At 44.6% G+C, this 17,272-nt stretch overlaps 2 protein-coding genes across 2 annotated transcripts; one reads left to right on the forward strand and one right to left on the reverse strand.

The window, feature by feature from the left end:
• Positions 1–995: 995 nt before the first annotated feature.
• ehd1a (EH-domain containing 1a) lies at positions 996–10,001 on the reverse strand. The gene is made up of 7 exons (XM_014212928.3): positions 9,803–10,001; positions 9,058–9,490; positions 6,395–6,492; positions 4,878–5,119; positions 2,436–2,606; positions 1,866–2,030; positions 996–1,627 (listed from the first exon to the last, which is right to left on the reverse strand). Exons 1-7 carry the CDS (start codon positions 9,855–9,857, stop codon positions 1,088–1,090), a joined length of 1,704 nt encoding a protein of 567 aa, XP_014068403.2. The 5' UTR covers positions 9,858–10,001; the 3' UTR covers positions 996–1,087.
• A 3,380-nt stretch (positions 10,002–13,381) lies between these two features.
• On the forward strand, positions 13,382–17,155 carry ubxn1 (UBX domain protein 1). The gene is made up of 10 exons (XM_014212927.3): positions 13,382–13,522; positions 14,178–14,240; positions 14,345–14,398; positions 14,519–14,649; positions 14,806–14,890; positions 15,082–15,273; positions 15,896–15,947; positions 16,065–16,184; positions 16,377–16,560; positions 16,808–17,155. Exons 2-10 carry the CDS (start codon positions 14,182–14,184, stop codon positions 16,846–16,848), a joined length of 918 nt encoding a protein of 305 aa, XP_014068402.1. The 5' UTR covers positions 13,382–13,522; positions 14,178–14,181; the 3' UTR covers positions 16,849–17,155.
• Positions 17,156–17,272: the final 117 nt, after the last annotated feature.

Below are 17,272 nucleotides of genomic sequence, written 5' to 3' on the forward strand. Positions count from 1 at the left end.
TGGTTCATTGAACAAGCATGGGAAGCAGTGTTCAAACCCTTCACAATGAAGATCTGTGAAGTTATTTGGATTTTTACGAATTATTTTTCAAAGACAGGGTCCTGAAAAAGGGACATTTCTTTTTTTGCTGAGTTTAGTTTGTTGAGTGGAAGTGTAAACATTTGGTTACTCTCTCGAGTGCTCGCAGTTTGAATCAAAGATATGGAAATAAGAGAATTTGAATTATGCTAAACTGGCACATCTAGACATGCCAACAATATCTGGGGTTGAGGTGAAACCAGTCTAGTAGTTTAAAACCTGCTTTTGAAAGCTTCAATAGTTTAAAAGTTCAACTCAACATGTTTGTCTCTCTTTATAATGTGTCAAAGTTCTGGAACTTTCTCAACTCTGCTTCCAGCATTCTAAATGATATCCACATGTTCACCATGGATGTTCCAGAATCACTTCCGTCTTTCTCGCAGTTCCTTCTTTCTCAGTCAGTATCTTCAGTAGGCCAGGTACAGCTGTATCTCTCCACCCTTGGTCAAAACATATTTGACAAGCAGATACATAAGTGGAGTCCTGTCCTCAGGTGCTTGCGTCCAGCTCAGCTGACAGTGACCAGTTCTCACCTACATGGGGCACTTATGTATTCAATTCAATTACAGGCAGACATTTCAAAATAAGAGTTTCCAACATACACTACTTAATTGGGATAAATATTACATTTTTATTAATCTGAGAAAATAATAAAATGGAAGAACTTGAAAACATCTCATAGTAAACAGACAGGAAATACAAAAATATAGATAAAACAATTCTAAGTTACAATCTTTTTTCTCCAAAAAGAACAAGTTCATTACGTTTCTTTGGATCAACATATGGACAGTATATATATATTTTTTTTTAACACGTTTCCCATCCCCTCATGCAGCATCAACACATGTTGCATTAATGTCCATTCATCAGTTCCAACTGTCCACCCGCCCAACCCTCCCTCAGCAAATATTCAGAAACATTTCCCCCACAACTCAAAACAAGCCCTCCCTAACCCAGCCCTCCCCAGGTTCATCAGATTGTGTTACCCCCCCTTCCTCCCAGCCCCACATCACTCTCCCATATCAATCTCCTGGTGGCGTTTAGAAGGTGGCACCAGGTGTTCCGGAAGCTTACCCGGCAGCTCATGTCCCTCCAGCTTCACTCTGATCAGGTGATTGGCCAACGCAAACTCCTCGTCGTCTAGGTAACCATCCTTATCCACGTCGGCCAGCTTCCAGATCTTGCCCAGGACCGTGTTGGGCAGCTTGGACTTCACCATCTCCTTCTTGGCTGCCGCGCCCGACACTTTACCGTTGATCGGTGACAGCGTGTAGAAGATTTCATCGTACGAGGGTTTGTCCCGGGCCACCACCCACTCCAGCTCGTCGATGCCTTCCCCGGCTCCCTCTCCGTAGCCATGACCGAAGGGGCCGGACATGGTGCCTTCGAAGGCACCTCCGTGTACAGCCTGGCTGGGCATGGCGGCTTCCTCCTGGCGGACCAGGGTCATGAGGCGAGCGATGTCGTTGGCCAACATGTCCTCCACAGCCACCAGTAGCTTGGGCTTCATGGTAGCGAACTTCGAGAAGTCGTGGCCAGCCAGGAGCTCCTATAGAGACGAGGGAGATGTATACTATGTTAAAGGCCTGAGGTCATTAACAATATGTTCATCATTGGATGGTCTTCATTACTTCAACAACATAATACAGAGGATGGGATAAGACTTCAGTTTGTAGAGTCACATTGATTAACCTCTGGTGTGGACGTGTGTACGGAAACTATTCCAGCAACATTTCTCTGAGGAGACAAAGGCTACACTAGATATGGATTCAGGGTCTCCATCTCACCTGCATCTTCTTGAGTTTAGGGAAGTCTCCAGGGGAGATCTGATGTTCCCTCTCTATCTTCAGGTACGTCTCTCCCAGGTTGGCGATCAGTTCCTTCTTCTTGTTCTCCTTCCCAAACACACTGGGCATCTCCTTCTTCAGAGAGATGATGATGTAGGCATGGACCTGGACAAAGGTTCAAAGTTCACACAACCTTTAGAAACAAGCTATTGACCAGACTGATATTCTGCCATAATAAACCATCTAGTTGAGGATGTAGACATGGACAAGGGTTCAAACATCCTCAAGAAACTACCTGTTGGCCTACAACAAAATACTACTAGCTTTAACGCTGCTCCTCTCTGCTAAAGTGCCCTCTTGGATATTCCCTTATTCCTAGTCCCATTCTTTTAATTTAGCTTAAATAGAACAGCGAGTTAATAATGGTGAGCGAGTGTTGCACCTTTTCAATAATACATTTTTTTTTTAATAAATGTTGCACCTCGACTCCCGTTGGTTGAGTGCCCTCCACTTCCTTCTCTTTTCCTATACCCCCATACCTTCCTACAAACATCTGGACCCTCCCCTCACCTTAGCCAGCCGTGCCCTTTTGATGAGGTCGTTGAGTTTCCGTATCGCTGCGTTCCGGGGCAGCCCCTGGATGTCCTGGAACAAGTCCTGTTCTTCAGCCTCAAACAGCTTCCTGTTGTCAGGGATCAGGAGAGGCTGGGCCCAGAACGACCCGATGTACACCCTGACCACCTAAGGACGACAATACTCATAAATCAATAAAGACAAATAAATATATGGGCTCCTGAGTGGTGCAGCGGTCTAAGGCACTGCATCTCAGTGCTAGAGGCGTCACTACAGACACCCTGGTTTGATTCCAGGCTGTATCACAACTGGCCATGATTGAGTCCCATAGGGTGGCGCACAATTGGCCCAGTGTCGTCCGGGTTAGGGTTTGACCGGGGTAGGCCGTCATTGTAAATAAGAATTTGTTCTTAACTGACTTACCTAGTTAAATCAAATAAATAAAATATAAATAAATAAACACACCGTACCAGTCAAAAGTTGGACACACCTACTCATTCAAGGGTTTTTCTTTATTTTTACATTTTCTACATTGTAGAATAATAGTGAAGACATCAAAACTATGAAATAACAAATATGGAATAATGTAGTAACCCCCCCAAGAAAAGTGTCAAATCAAAATATATTTTATATTTGAGATTGTTCAAAGTAGCCACCCTTTGCATTCTCTCAACCAGCTTCGTGAGGTAGTCACCTGGAATGCATTTAAATTAACAGGTGTGCCTTGTTAAAAGTTAATTTGTGGAATTTCTTTCCTTCTTAATGCGTTTGAGCCAATCAGTTGTATTATGACAAGGTAGGGGTGGCATACAGAAGATAGCCCTATTTGATAAAAGACCAAGTCCACATTATGGTAAGGACAGCTCAAATAAGAGAAATGACAGTCCATCATTACTTTAAGACATGAAGGTCAGTCAATCTGGTAAAATTTCAAGAACTTCGAAAGTTTCTTCAAGTGCAGTCGCAAAAACCATCAAGCGCTATGATGAAACTGGCTCTCATGAGGACCGCTACAGGAAAAGAAGACCCAGACTTACCTCTGCTGCAGAGGATAAGTTCATTAGAGTTACCAGCCTCCGAAATTACAGCCCAAATAAATACTTCAGAGTTCAAGTAACAGACCTCTGAACAGTTAATGTTGAGATGAGACTGCGTGAAATCAGGCCTTCATGGTCATATTGCTGCAAAGAAACCACTACTAAAGGACACCAATAAGAAGAGACTTGCTTGGGCCAAGAAACACGAGCAATGGACATTAGAGACAGGTGGAAATCTGTCCTTTGGGCTGATGAGTCTAAATTTGAGATTTTAGGTACCAACCAGTGTCTTTGTGAGATGCAGAGTAGGTGAACGGATGATCTCCGCATGTGTGGTTCCCACCGTGAAGCATGGAGGTGGTAGTGTGTGGGGGCTTTGCTAGTGACACTGAGGGTGATTTATTTAGAATTCAAGGCACACTTAACCAGCATGGCTACCACAGCATTCTGCAGCAATCATTTGTTTTTCAACAGGACAATGACCCAACACACCTCCAGGCTGTGTAAGGGCTATTTGACCAAGAAGGAGAGTGATGGAGTGCTGCATCAGATGACCTGGCCTCCACAATCACCCAACCTCAACCCAATTTAGATGGTTTGGGATGAGTTGGACCGCAGAGTGAAGGAAAAGCAGCCAACAAGTGCTCAGCATATGTGGGAACTCCTTCAAGACTGTTGGAAAAGCCTTCCTGGTGACTACTTCATGAAGCTGGTTGAGAGAATGCCAAGAGTGTGCAAAACTGTCAAGGCAAAGGGTGGCTACTTTGAAGAATCTAAAATATATTTTGATTTTTTTTACAGTTTTTTTGGTTACTACATGATTCCATGTGTTATTTCATAGTAGTGAAGACATCAAAACTATTCTACAAATGTAGAAAATAGTAAAAATAAAGAAAAACACTTGAATGACTAGGCGTGTCCAAACTTTTGACTGGTACTCTGTGTGTGTGTGTGTGTGTGTGTGTGTGTGTGTGTGTGTGTGTGTGATAGAGATATAAATAAGTACTCAGATCCAGACTCATTGAGAAGAAACTAACATCCATGGGTGTGGGGTAGCATTTGGCCATAGCAAGGAGTCTGGGTAGCCAGGCACGGCCCCAGCAGGACCACAATGGAAATAAGTTGGTAGACTTTACGGTACACTTCACATCCTTAATGTTTATGCTGTAGTCTGATGACTAAGACAACTCTATATGCATTTTAAATTGTCTGCATCTGAAATGGCACCCTATTCCCAAAATAGTGCGCTAATTTTGACCATGGCAAAGTAGTGCACTATATAGGGAAGAGAATGCCATTTTAGAGACCTATTGTGGACCCTGTTTAAAATAAGTGCACTATATAGGGAATAGGGTGCCATTTGGGAAGCACATTTGTCGAAATGAATAAAATAATAATTCACCTCGGGGGTGTTAATGATCTTTCCCAACGACCACATGAGGGCGCCGTAGACTCTCATCAGCTGCTGTGTGTTGATCTGGTCAGCCTTGTTCAGCACCACGCGCATCTTGTCCTCGTGGTTCTTCAGGGCGCGGATCACCTCAGAGAACTCGTCTGAGATGTCCAGCTTGTGGGCGTCAAACAGGAGGATGATGCGGTCCACGCGTTCCGCAAACCACTCCAGTACCGCCGCAAAGTCATACCCTGGATAAATGCAACGGGAGGGGGGTTATGGTGGATTCTCAGACACACACACACACACACACACACGCCTGGACTGTGTCTATCAGCAAGAATTATGTTGAGGAGGAACCCCAAATGAGACTGAGGAGAAAGATGAGATGGTGGAGAGAAAAAATAAAGAGGAAAAGTGGGTTTGGGGTTTTGGATTGTGGTGTATTCTGAGGGTTGGACACGAGCATGATCCTATAATTGACAATTACATACTGAAACTATAGACACTATGCAACGTGTTTCAAAACGTTACTGACGCAGCGATGAGACAAGATCGTAATTGAAATTGGGAGGGAAAAAAATGGGGGTAAAATTCAACAAAACAAAAACAAAACAAAAAATATATAAATAACGTATTCAGTTCCATCCTCTTTAACCCACTTAAAAAAACAACAGGAAACAGATGAGGCTGAAAAACAACTGGAACAGAGAGGCCTTTTGCTGTTCTGAACAGAAGCCTGCAGAGTTCTGGCACAGTGAGCCCAGGCTCTTTAAAAAGGAAAGAAAGATATAGAATGCTGGTTTTGATTAGTGCCGGTGTCATCTGAACGGAGAACAATGCAGTCAGTCTGTCTAAAAATCTCATCTACGCGGCTGACCACACAATCAGCACCAGCTCTGCTGCACCAGCTCTGCTGCACCAGCTCTGCTGCACCAGCTCTGCTGCACACGTATTGCAGGGGGAGACTTTGTGCGTGTCGTGGGGGGGGGGGGGGGGACGACGACCAGGGAAAGAGTGTGTGGGAGACAGTCTACCAAGTGTCCCCACAATGACAACTACACAACTCTACCCATGTTCAGGCCTTCCCCACTATCGCCGCACAATGCCAAGTGTTGCTTCTAACCCAGTCCCCGGCACTGTCATACTGCTGATGAACAATACAGTCATCTCTGTGTGTGGAATCATAGCCATCTGAGGTAGGGATGTGGTATTGCAGTATCACACACAGGAAAATATTGGCTGAGCATCATCAGAAGAATGTGTAAAATAGGGGTTATGGGGAGATTCACAGTCATCTCAGTTCTAGTCAGCTTCCCTTCCTAGGACCCCAAATGTCATACAAGACAGTTGGATGAGATGCACTTCTCTTGTCAGGAAATATAAGTATTTGATACAATTCTCTCCTCTTAGGTGAGTTTTAAAAATGGCCTGTGTTACCTCTGACCCGCTTTGAGTGGTTGACACTGTCAGGCTTAACACATTTATTGAGATAACGGTGATATATTAGTTTGCGTGTGGCTGACCTCTGCTTATCCTCTGTTTCTCTCCTGACAAGATTCCAGGGGTATCGATGATACTGATGCTCTCCAGGACTGGGTTGGGCATCTGAGCACACATAAATCTGCAAGGAGAGAGAGGGAGAGGCAGAGAGAGAGGTGAGGATGTTGAAACTAAGCTAGGCATTAATGTAGGCCCAAACAATGCTTCCAGTCAACCTGTCACAGCTGGAAATGGAAACTGAATGGTTTGACTGGAAGTGGAACAAAGCTCAATTCAAACAAGGAGAGAACTGTTTTCTGTGCGAGTTGAATGCTGCATAATTTCTTCAATTGTCCATAGAATAACCTTGACTCACTGTCCAAGCCCATACAACACATAATGTTGTCATCTTGTATTAGTCACCCCAAACATAAAGGTTTTTCAACAAAGTTGGAGCAAACCATGACAGACAGATAATCACGTTTTGTATCTGGAGAGAGAGGGCAAGGTCGGTCAAACAGAAAACAGCCGTTTCCTCAAGCAGGAACAAAGGGGATTGTTACGCTTTACAATTTATATTCCTTCTCAACCCAGAACTCTGCTGTCACACCGCTCCCCGGGAACTAATATGCCGGACACCGTTCCCCGGGAACTAATATGCCAGACACCGCTCCCCGGGAACTAATATGCCGGACACCGCTCCCCGGGAACTAATATGCCGGACACCGCTCCCCGGGAACTAATATCCCAGACATTATGCTACAGGCATTAGGTCACAAGACTACTAGAACTAATCTCTTAACTCACATTTTCCCAGGAGAGCAGATCTGTCCTACAACTGGAGAGGGGGAGAAAGAGGACCTTTAAGGCCAAACAACAAGTCAAGGAAATAGGGGGGTGGGGGATCCTGTGGTAGAGTAGTATCATATTACAACGGGAATATTTGCCAAATATAACAAAAACGTAACTTTTTCCACTTCGGCTTTTCGTATGTCATACATTCTGCGGCACTCTGTCCAAGCCTTCCCGTTTATCTAACATTTTCCACACAATTGGGCTCTCTCCATCACACACTCAAACAGTAACTCACATCCCGCTGTCCCCCTCTTCACCCCGAGCCCCCACCAGGCAGACCAACTTCCCAAAGTGATGAAATACTATCAGCATTGCCATTCATTGTATGAGCAATGAGAACATGGTGGAGTGCACTTCTGTGCAAGACAAGTAGGCCTACGAACTTTACAACACATTTCCCTTTGAGATGTTACTGGAAGCCCACATGCAGTAATGTGCAGTCAGTCAGTGTCCTGAAATAACAGGCTGAGTTCAGTAAAACGGAACCCCAACACAATCCCGCTGACTCTTACTACTCCCTCTCGGTTACAGTCATCAGTCTTGTTGTGAAACAGCCCATCTCATGGGCCTTGTGATGCCTTGTTCATCTCATCAAATAGCCTAATTATCAATTGACCCTCATTGACTTTCTCTGCTATGAGTCAACAAAAATCAATTGTACGTATGCATCCTGGGTAATGTAGTACCCTAGAACAGGGATGAGGAGTTTAATCCAGCATCAGTGTTGACCCATGTGTCTTGAGCTAGCATATGGCGGTGTGTGAGGCACCACAGCTAATCTGGGGTTGAGGAAATCCCCTATCGCCAGGTTGAGCACATGACTTCCTCTAAAACCTGTAGTCAGTCAGTCTGTGTCTCTCCAACATGGAGAGAGACAAGGCAAGGTTTATCGGACCATCTGTTTAAGTGCTGTGTATTGTGGTGCCAGCCAAGCACTCACAGAGGGGAGATAGACCTTCTCTCTAGAGGATACTTCAGCAAAGGACACTACAGTAAAACAACCTTGAAGGATTGTGTGTTTGAAGCCACAGAACAGACAGACTATTTGATTGCTGTCATAATGCCACGTTGAACTACTGACTGTTGTCAGAATGCGCCATAGAGCAGTCTGGATTGCTGAATCACTGATGTGTCATGATAATGAGTAACTGAACACACAAGAAGACCAGCTGGGTACTGAGTAGCCATAGCCTGGGTACTGAGTAGCCATAGCCTGGGTACTGAGTAGCCATAGCCTAGATGCTGACTGACTGCTGTCACACTACCATAAAGAACATACCAGCATTGCAATTTGACTAGGATTTCCTAATGCCTCAGAGCAGGCAGAAGCCTCAGTGAGAGTTGGCCAGCTGTTACTGATGTGGCTACTGTAGCCTGCCCTGGGGGTGTGCAACTACGGAGAAGACATAACACACTTTTGCCTGGCTACTGAAAACACAATCCATTATTTTCCATTTACCTTACAGTGCTGCTGCAGGCTAAACAATGCAGCCAGCTGCCAGACTAGAACGTGAGGATAGTTTAGATTAGGTTTTGTTACACTTCAAATAGCCAAGGGGAAAAGGATGACTCAACTTGGCAGGGTGACTTTTACAGGTGGGTTAACAACAGGTATGGTAGATGGAACACATACTACAGTCTGTGGTGATGAAATAAAAGGGGAATGACAGGAGGAACAGTAGGGATCGTTTTGTTTCAGAGTCCCTACATGCAGAGGCTTGTGAGGGAGGTATTATGGAATGTTGAGAGAGGTGTTACCATAGAGATCCTATTAAATTCCTCATGTATGGGTGTCACCTGACAGGCATAAGCTCCCCTAGGGCCTGGGAATTTGGCGTGAGTATTTATTTACCTGTTGAGGAACGCGTTACCAAATGCGTTGAGTTTGCGGAAGGGTTTTTTGGGGTCAACAACCAAGGCGTTTCCAGGTATCATCCCGTCTTGGTCACCGTGCATCACGGCTATGAATGAGTCTGTCGTCGGCTCGGGCCCTATCCTCATACCGGGGAAGTCCTGCTCCATCAGGTGCCGAATAAAGGTGGTTTTCCCGGTCGAGTACTGACCGACCAAGAGAACCATGGGTTTGTTGTCGAAGTCGGCATCTTCGAGCGACGGTGAGTGAAAGTCGTGGAATTGGTAGGTGTCCTCCAGGGGAAAGAGTTTAGTCCGATATAGTTTTTTCAACCCTTGCGAAACATCCTGGAACGGTTCGGGCGTTTTTTTGTCCCTACTGCGGAACATGGTGGGCTGTTGAGCTGGTTTGACACAGCAGTGTCGCTTTCGATCTGAAAACAACAGAGAGAGATGGCGAAGTAGCTAGCGCAACTCTATCACATACAACAGTAGTAGAGTAACATTAGCTAGAGATGCTAAAGTAGGCGAGGTGTTGATCGTCCCTCCTTCCTGACTAGCCAAACACGCCCCAGCTAGTTATTACTAGTAGCCAATCAACCGCCAAGCACAAATCCCTCTCCATTAACTTGAGAATTAATGTATCTAGCCAGCTATCTTTTGTAGGAGTTGAGAGCGTAATTTCTCATAAACGTTGAATAATAAACACACTCTATCCGTTAAAAGGAGGAAAACATCACTTTTACCTGTCCGTTTGTGTTCCGAGGCCGCGTTCACCGGCTGGCTGGCTGACTGACACATGAGTGTGTGTGAGATACGCAGGAAGTGGAATGTGAACTTCAAAATAAATGTCCCAGCGAAATAATGAAGTGCGTAGGCCTATGATCGCTCAAACTGATTCAGATGATGGTGAGGAATCAGGATGAAGTAACAGCCAATTAATACCTGACTTCTCGTTATCTCACCCAGTCTTGTGACAGCTGCTGCATATTGCTGGTTTGGCCTCATTATTCTGCAATTTATTAAAAGATGGACTCAGCTCTATAGTGGCCCAAAAGATGGACTCAGCTCTATAGTGGCCCATCTGATAGCCAAAGAAAAATCTGCTGTGTGTATGATTGTGTGTGTGTTCATTGTTGGCCCAAATATGTGGTAGGCTGTGTTAAAGACCAGATACTGTGACAAGTACAGACAATTACCATAAATACCAGTATCTTTATTGTGAAAATAAACACTATACAAATGCATGAGAATTGAAAGTGCTATTCAAGTACATACAAGTACATAGACAACATCACATACAGTAGATTTAGGCCAACACCGTGCATCCAGGGTGACGACCAGAGGTGTCTCTCCGCCCATAACAGCAGCTCCACTGGAACCCTGAGCTATTCCATATGGAGATGCTGTTACAGCCAGCGACCACCAGACACTGGAGCTACACTGCACCTTACCACACAGCCATAAACCCACATGATTCAATAGTAAACCATTTAAGTACTGTATCACAAGTCTCAAGGAGTCATGTCATGTAGTGTGAGATTAGACTGCCTCCTGTTGGTCAAGGGGAATTACAACACAGAGCTTCAAAATTGATACATAGTTCATGTTGTTACTTATTGCTTATTTTCAGTACAGATTGTGTATCACTTATTATGGCAATAAAATCATGGTGATTATCTGAATGAAAGAGTATGACTAAAAGGCAAAGTGATTATCTGAATGAAAGAGTATGACTAAAGGGCAAAGTGATTATCTGAATGAAAGAGTATGACTAAAGGGCAAAGTGATTATCTGAATGAAAGAGTATGACTAAAGGGCATGGTGATTGTGCCCGCCAGCGCAATGTTCTCAAAGGGTTGGTATCGTTCAGCACATAGGTAGTCTGGGAGTCCTGCAAAGGGGGTTCAGTTATTCAACTTCAATCAATGAAATACTTTTTTATGCATTCATGATTGAATTTCAATTACATTTGTTGAATTGAGAGGATTTCAAACAGTATTGAACTTACTATGATAAACATAGTATAAATCCTAGACCTTCTCTAGTTCCAAAATATTAGGCCTTCTCTTTTTTCGCTGTCCTTCCCAGAATCTCTCTAGACTTTGACTCACTGATCTTTACCCCCCACCCTTCCAGCTTTGCAAAACTAAAACAATAAAAAAAACTCACAAGAGAGTGACTTTGGACACTTACTGCCTCCTTCAACTTTGTTCACCTTTCTGTCTTACATGTTGCTCTCTTTCTATATTTTTGCATTCATTTGAGTTTCTTTGTCTGATCAGTGAATTCACATATCACAAAATATAATCATGTAATCATTTAGAATTACAAGTACTTAATCCGTTAAATCAAGTACGGAAACAAGTTCGGAAATTAGCTGACTTTCTCTGTGCCTGTCAGTTACAAGAAGAGAAAACCACAAGATGAAAGGCTACCAGTGTCCTAAATAAAACTGACTATGGATGGAATGATCTATTGCACTTTACTACATTTCTTAATCTCATAATTTAGACAGGTTGAGATTTAAACATAAGAATTTGAAAACAAACTGAACCTACTCACCCTCAGGAACTGAAGTTCAGTAAAGGACTGGTCAAGGAAGTGAGTGCGGGCTGCTTAAGGCTGTGAGAGGGAGAGATAAATGAATAATTATATGTACAGTAAATATGTAACAGGCCCTGCCCATAAACTCTGCATCCTGTTTGAATACCTACAGGTATACAGTCATACAGTAAGACCTTAGCAAACACACAAAGCCTACACAAGGGCGTGCACACACACACACACACACACACACACACACACACACACACACACACACACACACACACACACACACACACACACACACACACACACACACACACACACACACACACACACACACACACACACACACACACACACCCTAAACCCAAATAGTATCAGTAAAAGCATGCTCAGGAATCAGATATAACTTTATATATAATACAGGGGGCAAACAAAAGTGGAGCTTACCCATAATGAAACTCTGTGTGTGTATAAATCACACAGTGTTCAGAAAAGTGTAGTGTTACCTAGTTACCCCATTCACATCGCTCCAGCCAACTGTTTCTTCTCAGTGATCCATAGAGCAGCAGAAATTAAATTCAGGGTGACGTCAGGGAAGGTGTAAGGTCCACTAGACAGGGAAGGTGTAAGGTCCACTAGACAGGGAAGGTGTAAGGTCCACTAGACAGGGAGGTGTAAGGTCCACTAGACAGGGAAGGTGTAAGGTCCACTAGTCAGGGAAGGTATAAGGTCCACTAGACAGGGAAGGTGTAAGGTCCACTAGTCAGGGAAGGTGTAAGGTCCACTAGACAGGGAAGGTATAAGGTCCACTAGACAGGGAAGGTGTAAGGTCCACTAGTCAGGGAAGGTGTAAGGTCCACTAGTCAGGGAAGGTGTAAGGTCCACTAGTCAGGGAAGGTGTAAGGTCCACTAGACAGGGAGGTGTAAGGTCCACTAGACAGGGAAGGTGTAAGGTCCACTAGACAGGGAAGGTGTAAGGTCCACTAGACAGGGAGGTGTAAGGTCCACTAGACAGGGAAGGTGTAAGGTCCACTAGACAGGGAAGGTGTAAGGTCCACTAGACAGGGAGGTGTAAGGTCCACTAGACAGGGAAGGTGTAAGGTCCACTAGACAGGGAAGGTGTAAGGTCCACTAGACAGGGAGGTGTAAGGTCCACTAGACAGGGAAGGTGTAAGGTCCACTAGACAGGGAAGGTGTAAGGTCCACTAGACAGGGAGGTGTAAGGTCCACTAGACAGGGAGGTGTAAGGTCCACTAGACAGGGAAGGTGTAAGGTCCACTAGACAGGGAAGGTGTAAGGTCCACTAGACAGGGAAGGTGTAAGGTCCACTAGACAGGGAAGGTGTAAGGTCCACTAGTCAGGGAAGGTGTAAGGTCCACTAGTCAGGGAAGGTGTAAGGTCCACTAGACAGGGAAGGTATAAGGTCCACTAGTCAGGGAAGGTGTAAGGTCCACTAGACAGGGAAGGTGTAAGGTCCACTAGACAGGGAAGGTGTAAGGTCCACTAGACAGGGAAGGTGTAAGGTCCACTAGACAGGGAAGGTGTAAGGTCCACTAGACAGGGAAGGTGTAAGGTCCACTAGACAGGGAAGGTGTAAGGTCCACTAGACAGGGAAGGTGTAAGGTCCACTAGACAGGGAAGGTGTAAGGTCCACTAGACAGGGAGGTGTAAGGTCCACTAGACAGGGAAGGTGTAAGGTCCACTAGACAGGGAATGTGTAAGGTCCACTAGACAGGGAAGGTGTAAGGTCCACTAGATAGGGAATGTGTAAGGTCCACTAGATGGCAGAAATGTGCTGTGAATGAGAATGTTTGGAAAATGTGGTCTTTTTTTTTTTTATCCTATCGGGCCTCCGTACTTGCATGTGGACTGTACGGTCAGAAAGCGGTGTTGTGGGTTGACTGATTCTGAATGTGAGTTGCTAACGTTAGCTAATGTTGCACAAATAAATAATGCTATTTAGTAAAATAACGTTTATGAAATGGTTGAGCGCCATCATTTTCACAAGTGCAATGTAATAGTCACCCTAGCTATATTTTACAGGCCATCATCAATTTACTCTGCAAACAGTGTTCTTGTTACAAGCTAGCAGGAGAGGCTAACTGAAATTAGCCATCTCATTCCTCCATCATACTAGCTACCGTCAGTTTACAGCTAGTTAGCCGGCTAGCCAGCTATATGTGAACACAGATAATACGGCAAAGTTACTGGACAAATCTTATTTGCTTTATGAATGATTTTCACGTGATGGTCTGTAGATAGTAAAATGTTTCCTGCGGGAATGATGCTGATTTGTTACCTTCATAGCCAGTTCAGTCCAGTACGTTAGCTGACTTAACGTTACACGACTAGCTAGCCAGCACGTTCTGGACCTATGTAACAACCCATCTAACTAAAGTAGTTATACAGGTAGCATGTGGTTACACCTGAAAGTGGTTAAACCTGAATCTCAATCATATAGACATAACGATACATGTTTGTGGCCCTTGGATCTACTTCACATGCCCAGCTACTTGCTTACAGTATCAGACTACAAAGTGAAACTCTTCTTCACTTTCATGTTCTCAGCAAGATGGCAGAACAAACAACATTGGACAGCCTGCTGGAAATGGGCTTTGACAGAAACAGAGCGTAAGTAGCTAACTTCATTCATGTGGCTATTCTTCTTCAAACTAAAGATCATGATAAGATGATGTGATCAACTCTGATCCTGTCCATTTTTCTTCTGCTTGCAGGGAAAAGGCTGTGTCACACACAGGAAACCAGGGCATAGAGCGGGCCATGGACTGGTAAGTCAACTGATAAGGGCATTGGTGAGCTAGTCTCTGAGGCTTTTACGTCCTCAGTTAAGTTATTCACATTGGATAACTGATTCATGATGTCTCTCTTCTATCATGCGTCTTCCACAGGTTGATGGAACATGAGGGTGACCCAGACATTGACGAGCCCTATGTACCTCCTGTGGGGAACGTGCTTGGAGGAAGTGACCCACAACTGCCCAGTCCAGCAGCCCAGCCCACAGCAGAGGGAGCAGACCCTGGTAAGTGATCAATTGTCGTGACAGCATTTTGTATTATGGTTACTTATATTGTTATGATTGAGTTATAACTTTGGCTTCCCATTACTGGTTAACATGGTTGTTGGTTTACATTGTCTTCTTGTCCCTCACCTCTTATATGTTAACTCTACCTTTTAGCTACAGATGGGGGTGACCAGATGATCCATGACGGGGATACCAAACAACCAATGACAGAGGAGGAGAAACGTGAGCAGATAAAGAGGTCAGATAATTCACCTCTACCTCTGTTTACACACTTATGTTATTCTGTCAGAAACTGGGGTTTGGTCAAAAGATGTTACTCAATAAGATCAGCAAAAGGGTAGGCCTTCTGTTGGAAATACAAAGAGATGGCATACAATGAAACCTGTGTGTGTCTGCCTGCGTGTCTGCCTGCGTGTGTGTGTGTACCAGGCTAGAGGAGCTGATGCGGGTGAAGCAGGAGGAGCGGAGAGAGAGGGAGCGAGCAGAAGAGGTGGACAGAGAGAAGCAGAGGAGGAGGCAGGGCCAGGAGCTGCTGCAGGTCAAACAGAAACTGCAGGAGGATGAGATGAAGAAAATGGTCGACCTGCGCCGGAGAGAGAAGAACGACGACAAAATGGCCAAGTAAGCCATGAAGTCAATGGGCTTGTTAGTCATTTCAGCCAGCATTGCAGGCGACTGCCAATTAACTGATCTACAAAATACTTTGTGTATATGTATTATTATTTGTAGATCATTTAGTCAGTCACAATTTACCCACAATACATCACGGATGGATTTGATGCTTTCGAATTGGCCAGTGGCTGTTGTCTCAAAGCGCATTGGAGGAGAGGATCCAAGGTCCCTCCCTCGAACCTCCTCCAATGAGCTTTGAGAGGAATTTAGGAAACAAAAATAGCTAGTAATGTTTTCAGACACAGCCAATAGTTGCTTCTTCTAAACGGCTTAGTGAAAATGAGGTCTATTCCCACTCCACAACTCTTCTCTTGCTCCCGAGTGACGCAGCGGTCTAAGGCACTGCATCTCAGTGCAAGAGGCGTCACTACAGTCCCTGGTACAAATCCAGGCTGTATCACATCCAGCCGTGTTTGGGAGTCCCATGGGGCGGCGCACAATTGGCCCAGCGTCATCCAGGTTTGGCCGGGGTAGGCCGTCATTGTAAATAAGAATTTGTTCTTAACTGACTTGCCTAGTTAAATATATATATATATATATTTTTTAATCCAATGACTGCTCTCTCTCTCAGGCAGCGGGTGCGAGACAAGATAGCACGCGACAGAGAGGAGAGAGCACTTAAGGTACTGACTGCACCTACAGCATCTGACTCGTATGCTGAACTGTTGCTAAATAACGTCTGCATATCTTTCATAGAAAGAGTTGAATGCACTAACCCATTCTACGCCTCTCTTCTCCAGTTTGGAGGTGGTTCTTCTAGTAGAGCTGTAACCTCCCCTTCAGCAGAGGGCCCTCCCTCCTCTCCGCCCAGTCAGGGCCCGCCTCCCGCCAAGAAGGACTATAACGAGTGCAGAATACAGGTAAGGGGCAATGGATGTCTATGGCCTAGTTCTCATTCTGTTCATACTCACAACTGATGTACAACGCATTTGACACAACAGTTGTAATACAACAGATCTTTTTTATGAGTTTGTTTGCACAAGAATCCTTTGACAACCGTTGTTTGGTGTCTTAAGTCAATAAAGTTTATTCATTCATCCTCCTGTCCGCAGGTGCGTATGCTTGACGGCTCGGCACTGACCTCCGTGTTCAAGGCCCAGGAGCCGCTGGCTGCCGTGCGTGTCTACATCCAGATGAATGGCGACGCCCCCGAGGGCCAGGACTTCACGCTGCTGTCCCCATACCCACGCCGCGTTTACACAGAACTGGACATGGAGAAACCCCTACAGGAGTTGGGTGAGCAGACAGGACGATGCCCCTCTTACTGGGCTTGTACAGTCACAATAGTCTAAAGTGGCTTTCTCTCCTTCATCCGCACTAATCTGAAAGGACTGGAGAGGTCAAAACCAGCCAAAGACATATTGCTTTCTTCTATGCTGTGTTGCAGTTATAGATTAATCTAATATGAGATTGAAGGTGTGTTCTAGTTTGTGTAGCGACCAATAACATTTGATACGGTCTTAACTGTTTTGTCATTGTTCAGGTTTGGTGCCTTCAGCTGTGCTGGTCGTTGCAAAGAAATAAGGACCTGAAGTAAAAAGATGCTTCATGAGCCAACACATCATTTATCACCCCCAACAGGACAGAGACCAGGATGTCAACTATGGATTGATTCTCCTTCAACAAACACTTTGAACTTTAATCTGAACCTTTAATGGCAACACAAAATGGATGACTGTATTGATTCTCATGGGGCTTAAAGTTAGACATGGCTTGTTGACACTGACACTTTCCACTGCATTGCAAGTTGTAGTTTTTCAAAGTTAAATCATTTTACAGTGGTGTTATTGCATACTCACTCAAACTTGAATAAAACTTACTTGGAGAGTAATGTGGTGGACTGAACATACTTTCCACAGAGAATGCAACAACTCAAAACTAACTAACCTGTTTTTTTATGAAGCTGCACAATCCAAGGCTCCAAATCAGTTTAACAGATACTTAATCT

This window comes from Salmo salar, chromosome 09 (genome assembly GCF_965601325.2).
Source record: "Salmo salar chromosome 09, fSalSal1, whole genome shotgun sequence".
Taxonomy (NCBI): domain Eukaryota; kingdom Metazoa; phylum Chordata; class Actinopteri; order Salmoniformes; family Salmonidae; genus Salmo; species Salmo salar.